This window comes from Vigna unguiculata, chromosome 5, assembly GCF_037176805.1.
Source record: "Vigna unguiculata cultivar grain cowpea cultivar isolate G323 ecotype 2 chromosome 5, ASM3717680v1, whole genome shotgun sequence".
Classification (NCBI taxonomy): domain Eukaryota; kingdom Viridiplantae; phylum Streptophyta; class Magnoliopsida; order Fabales; family Fabaceae; genus Vigna; species Vigna unguiculata.
The window spans coordinates 6,742,772-6,759,232 of NC_140796.1; the positions used below are offsets into that span (position 1 = coordinate 6,742,772).

The window sequence follows — 16,461 nt, forward strand, 5'->3', positions numbered from 1 at the left end:
TTGTTTTTGTGATATAAAAAAGTTGTGTTGTTCACACTAAACATATTGCAAATTGTTTCATGTGGATATTTATCAATTTATTTGTTTATTGTTTTAAGTAAAAGTATTTGAACATTATTTTAAAATATAATGTCAAATAAGTTTTTTTTATCTTAGATTATATAATAATTAAAAATTAATTTTATAAGTAAAAGTAAAAGAATATAAATTTATAACATCATTCAATTCTCTATAATTCTGATATTATAATATTTTTTAAACAAATTTATTTTAATCCTTCAATTATAAGAAACGGGTGGTTGATATGTATATTACAAGTAGATAAATTTGTTTTTGTCCGTTATGAAACACAATATTTTATATGTATTTAATAGAAATAATTGCCTTATATATACTATCAATTTAAAATAAAAAATTTAGAGACGTAATAACGATGGAACGTAACTTAACAAAATTTTAATATTTAAATATTTTAAATATAAATTTAACCTGACAAAAAAGTGTTCACATTAATCAAAGAGTAAAATGTCATTTCCTTCGTCAATAGTTTAGGTCTACTTTGCTGGTCCATGGTCCATTTATATGGGTCCATCAAAGAAAACCGAAGTCAAGTAGTTACTTATCTATAAATAATACAAATTGAAGAAGGAAGTTTTTTTAAAGTATCTTAATCAGAAAATATTTAAAAAAGAAGAAAACAAAATAAAACTTAGTTAAATGAAGAAACTAATATTTTTTCAAAGACTTCACAGACCTATTATTCAAAAATTCCTCTCACATGCCTATTGTTTAAAAATCTTCATCTGTTTTCACCAAGCTGATATTCAAAGACTTCATATTTTTGGGTCAAATACTTATCTTTTTCTATTTTTACTTTCCTCTATTATAGTTCTCTGTTTCGGTAAAACTTACATGGTAACATTTTTTTCATTTTAAGGAGTCCTCTGCGGTGTGATTTTTTTTTCTTCTTAAAGTTTAAAATTGTTTTTAATTTTGTTTTTGTTTTTTAGATGAAAAAATGTTGGAGATGGAGATGCTGTAACAAACGTGCTTCGTGAGTTAGCACATGTGTATCATAATAAGTGGGAAGGTTTGATTTTTTATTATTTTCCTGTATTTTTTTTTATGGTGGGAGTTTCACTTGATTTTTTTGTGAGAATTTAATGGCTGTTGGTTGTGAATCTCCGGTTTGCTTTGATTTTTGTGATACATGCTTTAAATTAAATTAGTGTTGTTTTCATTTTTTTGTGTCATAAAGTATGAGTTTGCTCTTGGTCCTAAAAATTTTATTTCACTTTCCATTGTAGAGAGAAATTTTGGGATGGAAACAAAGAAAGACATGATCAGATTTAGTCTACGTTCTTTTGTTGATTCATGGAAGACTTCATAAATTGAGTTGACCGAGAAAGGTAAATAATGGTTGAGATATCTAGGTAAGTGCTGGATATGCTTATTTAATCCCAGGTTCCTGTTATTGTGTTTGAGGTCAAGATTATATGTAATAAAGTTAAAAAAAAGGTTTAGTATAATTCAAAATGAATAATTCACTAATCTTTAAATATACTACCATTTGAAGCATGATCAGCACAATCAACATTAATCTTTAACCAGCTAACGTTAGACTTAAATCAACATACTCATTTAACTCTAGTACTTTTAAAATTTTTGTTTTGAACATCGAAAAACTTTAAAATGCAAAAGTCAATATCATTATAAACATTCTTTTATTTTTGTCATATGAATGTTTCATTAAACCAAATGAAACACCAACTGAAAGAGGTTAGAATAAAACTGTATCAGACTATTGAAGGAAGTGTGTCATAATAGAAGTGACATTTGTGTTTGCATAAGTTGCCTCAGACAGAACGTAGCATATACGTTCTGTTGAAGTGTGAAGTGTGGAGGAGCAAAGAAGACTCTGATATGCTGCTTTTAGTGTGCTTTCATAACCTATTCCTTTGCTTGTAGAACGAGGCAAGTCTTCCAACTATACTCTTAGCTGATAAACAAAATTAATTTGAAGGTTTAATTGGGATGTTAGAGTTTAATATCAAAAAAATACTTTTAAAACATTAAACTAAAATTGTGAGAAAAATTAAAAAAATATGAAACAGTTGAATGTAGATAATAAATTCTTCACCTGTCTTTGAAGCAACCTTTGGAAGATCATTACTACCGAGGAATGAATCCGAATCCTCAAATGGTGTTTCAATCCGCAAAATTCTTGGGGCATTGAGGACTCCTTCAGCGAAAGTTTTCATGTTGGGGCAATCAATTACATTTGCATATTTTAAACATGAAAATTGCAGAGTGGCATTCCCTGATAAAAAGCTCTGTAGTCGAGGTAAGGAATACAACTTCAATGCTGTGAGTTTTTCAAATATGATCTTATCATCACAACCATCTGCATCTTCAATTTTTGCTATTTCTTTTATTGATTCACACTTTTTTATAATTAGGGTTTGAAGTTGCCCCAAACATTTTGCAGTTGAAAATGTGAATAAATACTCCATTCGATCACAGTCCTTCACATACAACTCTTTCAGATTGATGAAAGACATTGCGCCACACCCTAAATTTTGCAACAGAGGGCAATTGACAACCCTTAATATTTGAAGCTTTTCAGAGTATGGACTTACCCATGGGTGCTCCAACCCTATTGACTCAAGCTCGTTAAGTTCAAACAGGGTTAATCCTTTCAATGACGCAGGAATTCCATCATAAACTTGCAATTTCTGAGAGGGAAATATCTCTTTGACACCAAAACATCTCTGCATTCGAAAATGTTCCAAATTGGGTACCTTGTGCAGGAAATCTAAAGGTAAACTATCTTTCTCATTTTTATCATCCTCAAAGCATAGCCGGAGAAGATTTAATTTGGTGAGGTAGTTTTCTGGCACATGTTCATCGCTCAACAACATCATGTTTTTCTCATTCAGTGTCAACCCCCTAAGTTTGTGAACAACCTAGATTCAATTCAAGCCAAACCAATTCAAAATAAAGTTAGAAGGAAGAAGTTGAAAAATGAACATTGAAAAGAGAAGCAAACACAAACATTGAAAAATATATATACAATGAAATTGAGGAATATACTTAATGTTGTCACCTTTTCAACCATGAATAGAGGTTGTTGTAGGCAGTTTATTGGAGCCTCTGCAGCTGTTTCTTTGTGACTACCATGAATTTTTGATGAGAATAGATTCAACTTGGGACAGTAAGCCACATGTAAAATTTCTAACTGGGGACATTCTAGATGGTGTTTCCCAGAATAAAAGCAACTGAGCTGTGTTAGGTTATAGAGAGTTAATGAAGACAAACATGGGAATTCAAACATTAATATTTCAGTTGTTCCATTTTCAGTTGCATCTTCATTCCCAACAATTTCTACCAACTTGTCACACTTGTGCATTTCAAGTGTCTCAAGATTTCTCGCAAACAATGTTACCAAACTTCCACAAGCATCAACGAACAGTTCTTGCAAATTGGGAAAGCTGACACTTCCTTGGAGATTTTTGTTCAATATACATTTCAAATTTGACAAGTCTTTTAAAATAAGTTTTTTCAAGTGAAAGACTATATGTTTGCTCTTGGCCCGGCTATCATCCATACCAAATATTACCTGCACCTCATCAGAGCTATGCACCGTCAATTCCTCCAAACTCTTCAGGTGAGGAAGTACATTAGATGGAATAACAGTATCTCCTTTACTTGATCCATCAAATTCTAATTTCTTTAAACTGCCAAAAAATTTTCGTGGAAAAAATCCCCTCGTCTCAAGATAATCTCCTAGAATCATTTGCTTTGAATATTCGAAAAACCCCTTAAAAGTCACCAAAAGTGAATGTCAGAATAATTGACAAGCCTCATATGCATAATTAATTTACATATATACAATAATTTTGCAGTAAAATTCAAATTGATGTTGTTTTTCAAGACTAAAAGTAAAATCTATAGAAAATTTAAGTGAAAAATATATAGTCACCTCTTAGTTCAATATAAATAAACGACACTCAATTTGGATAATAAATTCCTTACCTGCTCGTGGAACAAACTTTCAACAGTCATGTTGAGATCCGAATGGAAGGTTATATCAGAATCCGTTGAAGATTTAATTCCATAAAACATTGGTGCATTTGTGTCTCTTTGTGAGAAACTTTTCATATTGGGACATTTAAATAGTCTCATTATTTGCAGAGATGAGAATTTCAAAGTGCCATTTCCTGAATAAAAGCTTACCAGTCTTGGTAGAGAGTACAACCATAATTTTGTGAGTCGTCCAAATATGATCTCATGACAACCATTTTCATCTTCTTTTTCTATTATCTCTTTCATTAACTCACAATTCTCTATACGTAGAGTCTCAAGCTTTCCCAAACTTTTGGCTGTTGAAAATGTGAATAGATACTTCATTCTTTTACAGTTTTTCACAATCAGCTGCTTCAAATTGATGAAAGATGTAACACAATTCACCAATTTGTCCAAACGAGGACACTTAATAACTGCTAATCCTTGAAGTTTTTCAGTGTATGGCTTTATCCAAGGGTGATCTAACCCTATAGACTCCAACTCAAGAAGTTTATTTAGGCTTAATTTATTCAATCCAGCTAGTAATATTCCATCATGATCATCACCATCTAGTTTTTCTGAGGGAAATATCTCTTTCAGACCAAAGCATTGTCTCACAACAAGATATTCTAAATTGGGTACCTTTTTAAGGAAATCGAAAGGTAAACTATCTTTCTTATTTTCATAATCTTCAGAAGACAAGTCAAGATAATTTACTCTGTGAAGGAGATCTGGTGAATGTCCATCGTTCAACAAGGTCATGTTTTCCTCATTGAGTATCACTTCCTTCAGTTTGGGAACAACCTACCAAGATCAAATGATTTCAATTAGAAAGAGAAAAATTATGAAAACAAATGGAAATGAAAACATTAATCACCTCTTCAATCAAGAACATATGATGTTGTTCACTATGCTGAGTTTGTGATGTGAATAGCTTCAACTTACGACAGTATGCCACATGCAACCTTTCTAATGTAGGGCATTTGAGATTGTGTTGTCTAGGATAAAAGCAAACAAGCATTGGCAAATTCCAAAGAAACAACTTCGACAAACAAGGAAATTCAAACATTTCTGTTATTTCCTCCTCCCTTTCTTCTTTCTTTTCAACAATTTCTACCAACTTGCAACAGTTATGTATTGTGAGTGTCTTAAGCTTACTAAGATTTCTGGCAAGAGTTGATGGGAACAATGTTACCAAGGTTCCACAATTATTTACTAACACTTCTTCCAAATTGGGAAAATTGACTATTCCTTGAGGGTTTTTGTTCCATATCCATTTCATATTTGACAAGTCTTTTAAAGTAAGCTTTTTTAAACGAAAGACTGTTTCCTTGATCTCACAGTCATCTATGTCAAATATTACTCGTGCTGATTTACAGCTTTCTACATTCAGTTCTTCTAAGTTCTTCAAGTAAGGTAGCACATAAGATGGAAGTACAATCTCTCTTTTACTTGTTGCATCAAATTCCAATTTTTTTAAGCTGCCAAAGAAATTATCTTGAAAAACAGGTTTGCCTTGACAAATTTCTTTCATCTCCGGATAATCCTTCAACTTCATATGCTTTGAATACTCAAAAGACACCTTAGACGCCAAAAAAACTCATCATTAGAAGTGAAAATAATGTACAAGAAATATTACTGAAGTTTTCTTGAAAAAAGTAAAATCTGTTTTGGTATTCCACAAAGGCCTTGCTTCAAATTATATTACACAAACGCAACAACATGCAATTTATATATGTTTTTCAACTATGACAGTTACCCCTGTTTTAAATGAAATGAAAAGTATTGATGGTTTACCGATCATAAATAAATATTATGATTCGTACCTGATGTGTGAAATGTTTCTTCAGAGTTGCATTTAAATCACCTTCCCAGTACCATTTGTCTTTTTCTGTGGCTACAACTTGTATTTTTTGTAGATTTGGAGCACTTTGAACTTTGGAGAATTTCGTCATTTTAGGACATTCACTCACTACTAAATTTTCCAGCACAGGAAACTTTAAGTCACACTTATCAACACTCATGAAACTTGTGAGATTTTGTAGAGAAATCAGTTCTAAGGATCTCAATAGTTTAAACTCAATTTCTTGTACTTTTTCCCCTTCATTTTCTGAAATGATTTCCACAATCATTGGACAGGAACTTACCTTCATCGTTTTGAGTTGAATCAAGGTTTTAGCGGTTGAGCATGTCATCAAATTCTTCAACATACAATTTGTCACTTCTAAATATGTTAAGAAACTAAAAGATACCGAGGATGACGCCAAAAATTTCAATTTGGTACACCTTTGAATGATTAAACGTTCTACCCTTTGCAGAAGCACCTCATGCTCAAAACCAATCTCCTCCAGAGGCCAAATGTTTTTTAGTTCCAACGCTTGAAGTTGCATAACAACTCCAATTTTTTCACGTGAAATAAGACTTGCAGGGGCCCAAATCCTTTTCAAATGACAGAACCCCAGTGTTAACCTTTTCAAATTGGGAAGTCTATGCAAAATCCAGAAGAGAACTTCAACATTCTTCAACCCGTGCAACACAACTGTTTGTAGATTTTGCATTCTGTGAACATTGTAAATGTAATTCTGCAACCACTCTACTTCCCTGAAGCTCATTGCCATATATTCCAAGTTGTATATCACCTAACAAACATATAAATACAAATATTATCATCACCAAAGCATATTTGGAACCAATTTTTCATCAAGATATTTTCACATCCTATAATGAGAGGTTTTTAATTCATGTTTTCTATTATTTACCTTTTCTGTAGCCAAAACAATTGGTTTCACTTGTGAGTTTGAGATATCTGTATTGATCCCTTCAAGCTTACCACATCTTAATATCAACAATCTCTTCAATGATGGCCACTCCAAAGTATGAGCTCTCCCGTAAAAACTCATAAGTTCAAATAATGATTGTAATGATAGATAGTTTAGACGAGGAAACTTAAAGGTGATAACATTTTCATTTGTACCTTTGTCCACAGCAACAATCTCTTTCATTGCCCTACAGCTCCTTACATCAAGAACTTCCAAATTTTCTAGGTCATTGGTAATAGAAAGTGGAAAGAGATAACTTAAATTTGGACTCCCAGAAACTGTTATGTTTTGCAGATTATTATATTTAAGTATTTCACAAGTGTCATCCTTCCATATGCTCACTAAATTTGACAGATTTTGTAGAACTATTTTATGCAACTGTGTTTCATTTATATCAGAAGTTTGTGGAATCATCTCAAAATCAAATATGTTTTCCACTAACTTGCAATTAGTAATGGTCAAGCTTTGAAGACTCTGAAATTTTTGCCCCATAAAACTAGGAAAAATCGTTACAAGTTTGTGACACTCCTTTATTACCAAAGAGTCTAAACTGTGAAAGGAATGAAGACCGATATGGGGTTGCCAAATGCTATTGAGTTTCTCCATGCAGGTGATCTCCATTTTCTTTAACTTAGGAAAAACATTATCAATATTCCCCTACAGGAAAAATTCGTAGTTAGATAAGCAACTAAAAGACCTCAACAGTTAATGCAATTAATTCTACAACAAATGATAATAAGAATCAAACTAGATACTAAAAAATCCACACACCTCATCATCTTCTGGACGAAATATATCCTCCATCATTTCACAATCACTTACAGAAAGACTTTGGAGATTCACCAAACTTACAGCCATGGAGAATGACAATAAATATTTCAAATTACCACAATCTGTCACATTTAACGTAAGCAAATTTTGAAAACAATGCTGACATTGGTCACTCCATATCTTTTGGATGTTGATCGAGGATAACTCCAATGATTCTAGTTTTGGAATCGAAATCTGTAAGATTAATAAATTTCTAAACAATAAGATTTTGAAGAATAACAATCAAATTTAATTAAAGATTGTAAAGGATTTTAGAGGATACATATTTTTGATAATGTTTTACATTACCTTTTCATTGAATAGTGAAAGGCAGGAATTTGTGCCATCTTTCTCAACTTCAACAATAATATCTCTGTTCATGCTTCTCCCTTTTTCTTCCAGTAATTGTGCACTACAAGGCATCTTATAATTGTAATACAAACAAGTAAATGCTGGTAAGGACTTTAATGTCAAAAGTCGTAACTGAGGAAACTCGATATTGTCATCACTGTCATTATGTGGTTGTCTTTCAATAGCAACTATGTCTTTCAAAGAATCACAATCACACACTTCAATATTTTCAAGCACGGTAAGGAGTCTAACCATGAACAATGGGAAAAGGTTTTCCAATTTGTCACATGATTTAATCTTGATAGTTTTTAATCTGCAGAAAGAGGCCTCTAGAAGTTGATTGTTACATAGTTTCTCCAAACTATACAATTTGTAAAGATACAACGACTCCAATTTGGGAAAAGCTAATAAAGGGTGGAATCGATCCACTGAGTTAATAATATATTGAAGGCCAATGTTGTTTACAATAGATAAATGTTTCAAATTTTGAAATCCTTCAACATTTAACTCATAGAAAACATCATGGACATCAATGAGTTCTCCCAACAGTAAATACTCAACATTTTTGAACAACATTTTAACCCATGTTTCAGAATGAATGTCAATACCTTCTTTTAGGTTCAATACCAAAAGTTTCACCACTTCATACTTGTCAGGGATTTTGAATTCTCCCTCTATGAGCATGTTGAATTCACCAATGATAATCTTGTAGCTATCCAACTTATCAAAAAACAAGTTTTGTGGAACGTGAGCAACATTCTGAATGTGTAAGTCCAGGTTTCGCAACTGATTCAAGTGTCTCAACTCAGAAAGACTAGCATTTTTATTTTGGATCATCTCCTTGGCCTCCCATAGAATCAAGGTGTCTCTCATATAGAATTCTTCCAAAATGTTCATCCTTGAAATGACGTTGGAAGGTATGACACTTAATTTTGAGCAATTACTTAAGTCAAGAAGTTGAAGTTTATCTAGTTGCCCAAACTCAAAGGGCAAACTTTCAATGTTAGACCCTGACAGAGTAAGAATTCGTAGTTTTTTTAACTCTCCAATGATTGATAAGTTCTGTCCTAGAGTGCACTTTTCCAAACAAAGCATTCTTAGTTTTGATAAGCATATAATTGAAGAAGGTAAACATGGCAGATTAAAACCAGTCAATATCAAGACTCTGAGTTCAATCATGTCTTTGAAAAAGCCATCTGGTATTTTCAAAAACTGATCTTTATTGTCAATATGTAAGACTTCAAGTCTAGGACAATATATACTCCCAGGAAGATCATCATTGATATAACAATAGTGTAAAAAAATAGCAGTGTACCTCTCAAGTTGATCTTTGTGAGGCCACTCATCGAGTATGCCATTTTTCATAAAGAACATTTGCTTTTCTTTGGAAGATATTGAAAGAGCAACATCACGTACAATGTCATGCATGTTGAAGCGGTCACCAGAGTAACTTGCCCCTACCAAACTTGATTCTTTTAACTCTTCTATCAACATATTTACTTTGTTTCTCGCTTCTCTAATTGTGTGGACTCCTTGTATTAAACCCAAACCAATACAAAATTTGACCAAGTCCATAACCAAAGCATCATTTCCCATTCTTGCACAATGTAAAAAAATACACTTGAGCTGCTCATTTTTTAGATGATCATAACTTAGCTTTATAGAGAACTCAATAGGCTCTTGCCCTTCCATAAAACTTTTCTTTTTCATTTGTTGATAGATATCCTCCCATACAAAGGAACTTTTATTCTTTAGTGCCCTTCCTATGGAAACCAATGCAATAGGCAACCCATCACACATTCTTGCAATTTCAACGGCTTTCTCATCATACACTAAATTTTGGCTGTGTATTCCAGCGAGTTTCTTAAGTAAAGTCTTTCCCTCAGTTTCATTAAGGACTCCAACAGAGAAAGTTGATCTTTCCTTCACATCCATTTGATTACACAATACTTGTTTTCTTCTAGATGTTAGAAGAATTTTGCATCTTTTGGGATCTTCAGATAAATTCTCTTCTGTCATGTTATTAAAATCGGAAGATAACTCTTCTTTTTCCATCTTATCGAAACTTGAATCAGATATATCATTGACATCTTGTTGGCTTCCATTATTTTCATCACTAATTGGAATCCCCAATCTATTCAAGTCCAACCCATCCCATAGATCATCTAGGATTATGAGGGTGTTCTCCTTTTCGTTCTTTAATCTCTTTCGAATGCGATCTGCTCTTACGATCTCGCTTTCCTCTTCCAATCTCATTCCTAACATCTCAGCAATTTGTCCTTGAATTTTTAAGATGTTAGGATTTCTTGTTATATTTGCAATAACCACCACATTGAACAACTTCTTTTCTTGAGCTTTCTTAGCAACTTCTTTGACCAAAGTGGTCTTACCCACACCACCAACACCATAAAGGCCAATCATATTAATTGTAGAGTCTTCTAGTGCTTGCATACACACATTGATAGTTTTTTCTCTTGATGCAAAGCTTTCATAGCTAGTGTTTGTCAAAGCAGCATTAATGGACGGGAGTACTCGATAGGAAACTTCATCAAACTTCTTATTCCAAAGTTCATCTGCTTTCATTTCCTCTACCATTTTTGTAGCATTTCTGCCCAATCGATACCTCAGCGACAAGTTATTTGGAAAGAAACCAATTGAGCATCTTGTCTTTGAATGATATTCATCATTAATAAAAAGTTCATACTTTTCTATCTTCTCATCTAACTGCTTTAAGCAATGTTGAACATCATCTTCAATTTCTTCTGCATTCATTTCTGCATTATTAACTTGATGTTGTATCCTCTTCCTAGTATTATCCAACATCTCAATGTAACATTTAACCTCTTCGAATTTGTCATTGTAATTAAAAAAGTAGCTAAACTGTCGTTTCACTACACGTGTTGCAATTTGCAGTGCATTCTCAGTTGCCGTAGAAACAACTACTTCCATGCTCCCTTTACAATTGAGACCTTTGCTTTATTGGTTTCTACCAGGGCTACTTTTTTCTTCTTTTTTTTTTCTGATACAAATGCACAATTTAAAGTTTATGACTTAGGAAATCAATACATAAAAATTAAGTAAATAGAATTGATAATAAAAAATTGATGCAAACATCTAGAAACGTTCATGTATGAAAATCTTAGAATCTGAAAAGTTGTAAATGCTTTAAAAGAAATGTATAACTGACATTTGACATTTGTTGTAACTGGAGTGATGTTTTACATGAAATTGTAACACTATATTTTTATCATTGATATTAATTACACGACTACTCACAGTCTTTGATTATAAAAAATCTCCTATTGAGTCTTTCTTAATGTATACAAAAAAGAGTTAGTGAATAAATACAACTATTCAAGGCATTATTGATTCTACAATAACTTCTTTAGAATAATGGTAATAACAATGTCAAAAAGAAGTACGAAGTACATTATATGAAGTGTTTCATAGAAGTGTTTGGGTACATATTATTAGACTTCAAACTCTATGACACGAGTTTTGCAAAACATGAAGTATAAAAGCTCGTTGGAGTTATTCATAAAAAATTCAATCTTCTTGATCCAAACTACTTTTGCTCTAATTCAATCCATTTAAGATCCATTCTTATTAAAAATTCACTCCATTTAAAATCTATTTTATTGGATATGAATTTTAATTTAATTTATATTTTATATATTTTATGGATTTGATATTCATTCTCTAAATCTAAATTTTCAAATATAGATAATTCAAAAAATTCAATCTAAATTATCAATTTAAAATTTTAGTTGGGTTAGGCTGAAGGTCGAGATTTTGGCCATATTTAGCCAAGTCAGTCAAGTTGAAATTCGGTCAAGTTCAATCGAGTTGGGCCCATCCAAAATTTGGTCGAGTAGGCCCTAACCCAAACTTTGTCATATTCAGCCAAATCAGTCTCAAACGAAATTTGGTCGTATTCAACCGAATTGATCGTGACCAAAATTTAGTCATATTCAGTCGATCGATGAATTTAGTCGAGCCAACCTCGACCAAAATTTGACCGAGTAGGCCCTGACCCAAATTTGGCCATATTCAACTGAATCAGCCCCGAACGAAATTTGCCCTTATTAGGCCAAGTTGACTGTGACAAAAATTTGACCATATTCAACCTAGTCGGCTCCAAACGAAATTCGATAGAGTCGGCCACAACGAAAATTTGGCCGAGTCAGCTTTGCTCTAAATTTGGCCATATTCAGTTGAGTCGGCTTTGGCAAAAATTTGGCCATATTTGGCTAAGTTAGCTCCGGTCGAAATTAGGCCGAATCTAATCAAGTCAATCCCGACCAAAATTTTGCCGAGTTGGTTGTGTCCCAAATTTGGTCGTAGTCAACCACATCATCCCCTATTGAAATTTGGTCATGATCGAAATTTGGACATATTTGGTTAACTCGACCTCGATCGAAATTCGTTTGAATTTGGCCAAGTCGACTCCAACCAAAATTCGACCAAATTTGACCAAGTCTTTCCCAACTAAAATTCGGCTGGCCTCGACCAGAATTCGGCTGAGTTGCCAACAACTAAAAGTCAATCGAGTTGATCCATGCTGAAATTGGACCGAGTTGGCCTTGACCAAAATTCTGCCAAATTCGATCGTGTCGGTCCTTAGGACACAACTTTTAGAAAATTCAATTTAGATTTCTTTTATAAAAAGTGAATTCTGAATTTTGAACTTAATCCAAATATTTAAATCTGGATTTAAATTGTGATCCAAATATTTAGATATGAATTTTTTAAAAAAAAATCCAAATTAGTTATGCTAAAAAAATAGATTTGGATTGAAAATCTGATCTAATTATTTGAATCTAAAATAAATATGATTTGGATCATTAAAATTATAATCCATGATCACTTCTAAGTCATATATAGACAGTACATATATCTAACGTAATGTGTCGAGAAAGTTGAAGGAATATTTTAACTAATGTAACTTGATGTTGCACAATGTGCCTTCATAGGCAAGTACACGAAAATACATATTTAGCTTCAGTCCAAAAGTTGACTCAAATAAGTTGACTCGAACAAGTAGGAGCTAATCCATACTAATTTAAATAAATAAAAAAATAAATATAACACTAAAATAACCTATTTAATGTTAATTTTATTTATTTTAATTAACATAGATTAAATTCACTCTAATCTAGCATTAAAATAAATATTTCTACTTATTAAAAAAGTTAAAAATAGTTAATGACAACTTATAATTGGTTAAACCAACTTTATTATTGTTTAACATTAAGCAAACTCTATTAACATTAACATTTATTATTTATTAAAAAGTTATCTTCAACTTAGAATTGATCTATTCTTACAATGAGCGTCAACTTAATTGATATTTACATTTTACATAATATAATATTAACATAAGTATATTTAACATTATGAATTGTAACATGAGTATATTTAACATCAATTAATATTAATATGGTATTAACATTATGAATTGAACAACCACTTTATCACATTATTCATAATAAGTGTCGGCGAAGATATACATTTAAATTATATAATATAAACATATCAAACGAGCACACAACATAAGCAAATGGTCCTACGCTACAATGCTTACCCCCACCACCGATCCTAAAGCCGGATTTTCCGGATTTTCCTATCAAGTATGGTGGCTTAATAAAGATACTCAAATACAAATATTTTTTTGTTATTAGGCACATATTATACCTATCTTTTTTTCTCTTATATTTTTTTTACTGTGCATTAACATCGACTGTGAATGGGAAAAATTTATAATATAGTTTTATAATATTAGATTGAACTTGAATTTTATTTTTTAAACATATAAAATTTATGGTTAAATATATTTTTGGTCTCTTAACTTTCATTGAATTTTAGAATTAGTTTATTTTGAAACTTTAGACCAATTTAGTCCTTCATATTTCAAAATACGTGAATTTAGTTATTTTAATCAAATTTTATTAGGTTTATTTAATGTTTGATACACATTTCAGAATTGTATTTGAGTTGTTTATACTATTTGATACATCTTTGTTTTAATGTATGTTAAGTCAAATACTATTATGAAATGCACTTGAAATGTCAAATAAAATTAATAAAATTTGATTAAAAAGACTAAATTCTATTTCGAAAGATGAAGGACTAAATTGGTCCAAAGTTTCAAAATGATTAATTCCAAAATTCATTGAAAGTTAAGGGACCAAAAACATATTTAATCCTAAAACTTATCGTAACACTTGTTATTTATTAGATTTGTCAAACTTACGGCAAAACTTGTTATTTATTATATCTATTACCTATTATTAATTTTTATTTATTAATATCTAATCCTATATTTAAAATATATGTACCTCTAGATAAAAAAGTATTTTAGTTATCTATTATGAATAGAAGATAAAATACATTTACTTAAAGTCTACCTTTTAAAACTATTAATTTTCTTTATACCCCTATCTTTAAATTGTATATGAACAATTGAAATGAAACATTACCTAAGCATAGTCGTTGAGAGATGTTATAGTTTCCGATTGTTTAATATGTAATTCAAAATAAATAATTCACTCGATGTTGAAGAAGTATGGTGTGAGGTTATTCGTGAAATTAATTCTGTAGGGATATAAGAGTTGATGATCATAGATGTGATGTTTAAAATAATAGAAGTAGTTGATGATATGCAATGATTGAACCCATTTGCGAATCAAAAAGTAAAAGAGGAACAGGGAATGAGATTGGTACACAAGAGATAAGATAAAGAAAAACAACACAAGAGATAAGATATTACCTCACTGCTTCATTCCAGCATGGAGATCCATAGCATCTTCAGGTGTCATGTGATGTGAGCTTCAAAATGAACAAAACTGTAGCAGCATCCTGCAACTTTTTTTTTTTTCTTTTGTTTTTGTTATCACGAAACTAAAATCACTAAGAATAGAACACAAGGGGTTGATTATGTATAGGTTTTATGAAGGTGGCGATTTGAAGCATAAGAAGAGGCGAAAAGATGAGTGAGTGTGTCCAGAAACGATGAGAGTGGTGATAGAGTTTGAGATGAATCTGAGAGGAAAAATGAGGATTGTGGAGTGTTGTTATGGATCTGATGCAGTATAAAGAAAAGGAGATAATGTGTTTGTGTTCTGAAATTCAGAAGAGAGAGGAGAAGAATCCATAAAAATAAAATAATGTGTGTATGCACGTCATACAGTGTACTCATTAAGAGACTACTTTTGTTTAAACCAAAAGAAAACATATAAAAAAAAGAAGCTTCTGAGAAAGAGAGAACGGTTCCAACTTGGTGGCAAGGCAAGACCTGCATTATTTCTTTGCCTTAATTTTTATTGCATTTTTTTATTTTGCATGTGTTTATGTTCTAATATCATATGCATTGTTCTCATTTTACATATATAATTAATGCAGTTAACATTCTCAAGCATAGAAATGTTGACGACGGATAAATTCATAAATTAAATAAATATTAAATATGTTTTTTATTCTTCAAGTATTATAAAATATTTGATTGATCTTTTAAATTAAATTATACAACATTTTTAAAGTTATGTAAAAATAGTATGTAAAAGAAATATTATAACTTAATATTCATTTATTAGTATTTTAGTCAAAATCAAGATTAAACTCTTAATACTATAAGATAATACAATTTTATATAATATTTTCGATTCATATATCAAGTATAATCAAAATATCATAAAAATCATATAGATTTCTATTTATTTTAAATTATCTGTTGCATCATCTATTCACCTTAGGTAAATGAATTCAGTAAAAATAAAACTCAAATATCTAATTACAATTTAATATAATTAAAAATTTAACTATTGTCCACGATTAACTGTAACACCAAAAAAATTAATGTACTATATATAAAGTAACCCTACACTTTCATGATTTACTATTTTTCAAGTCTTTCATCATTTTAATCATAATCTTAGTTATCTCATTAGTAATATGTAAGAAATCACTCTTAGTAGACTACTAAAAAAATTCACATACCAAATTTTGTTTTGAATTTTTTTTTTATAAAAAATACTTATAAATTTTGTTATGAAATTTTTTTAACAAGAAATTGATACCAATTTTCTTACAAAATATTTTGTATAAAACACTTTTTACAATAAATTTTGTAGAAAATACTTGCAAATTTTATAATTTTGTAGGAAATGATTACTCATGAAAGAATTACCTACCGATTAAAATTCTTAGAAAAAATCGCTGAAAAAAGTCTTTTCTTGCAAACTTTTTTAACAAATTTGCAAAAAAAATTTCATGTAATATAAGAATTTTTAGTAGTGGTATTGGATCAAAAGTGATTTGAGATTTTGGATGATCAATCCGTTTTTTCATGTTTTTTTTGGTAATGTCTGGAATTGTTTTGTATATATGGACACATAATGTTTTTAAATTTTTTGATATA

At 30.9% G+C, this 16,461-nt stretch overlaps 1 protein-coding gene across 1 annotated transcript; it reads right to left on the reverse strand.

Annotated features, from left to right (window-relative positions):
• Nucleotides 1-1,686: 1,686 nt before the first annotated feature.
• On the reverse strand, nt 1,687-15,271 carry LOC114183055 (uncharacterized). Its single transcript, XM_085673085.1, has 10 exons — nt 14,815-15,271; nt 8,004-11,064; nt 7,656-7,889; nt 6,825-7,541; nt 5,892-6,704; nt 4,943-5,647; nt 4,036-4,869; nt 3,107-3,820; nt 2,141-2,966; nt 1,687-1,999 (listed from the first exon to the last, which is right to left on the reverse strand). The coding sequence occupies exons 2-10, from the start codon at nt 10,992-10,994 to the stop codon at nt 1,944-1,946; spliced, it is 7,890 nt and encodes a 2,629-aa protein (XP_085529211.1). The 5' UTR covers nt 10,995-11,064; nt 14,815-15,271; the 3' UTR covers nt 1,687-1,943.
• Nucleotides 15,272-16,461: the final 1,190 nt, after the last annotated feature.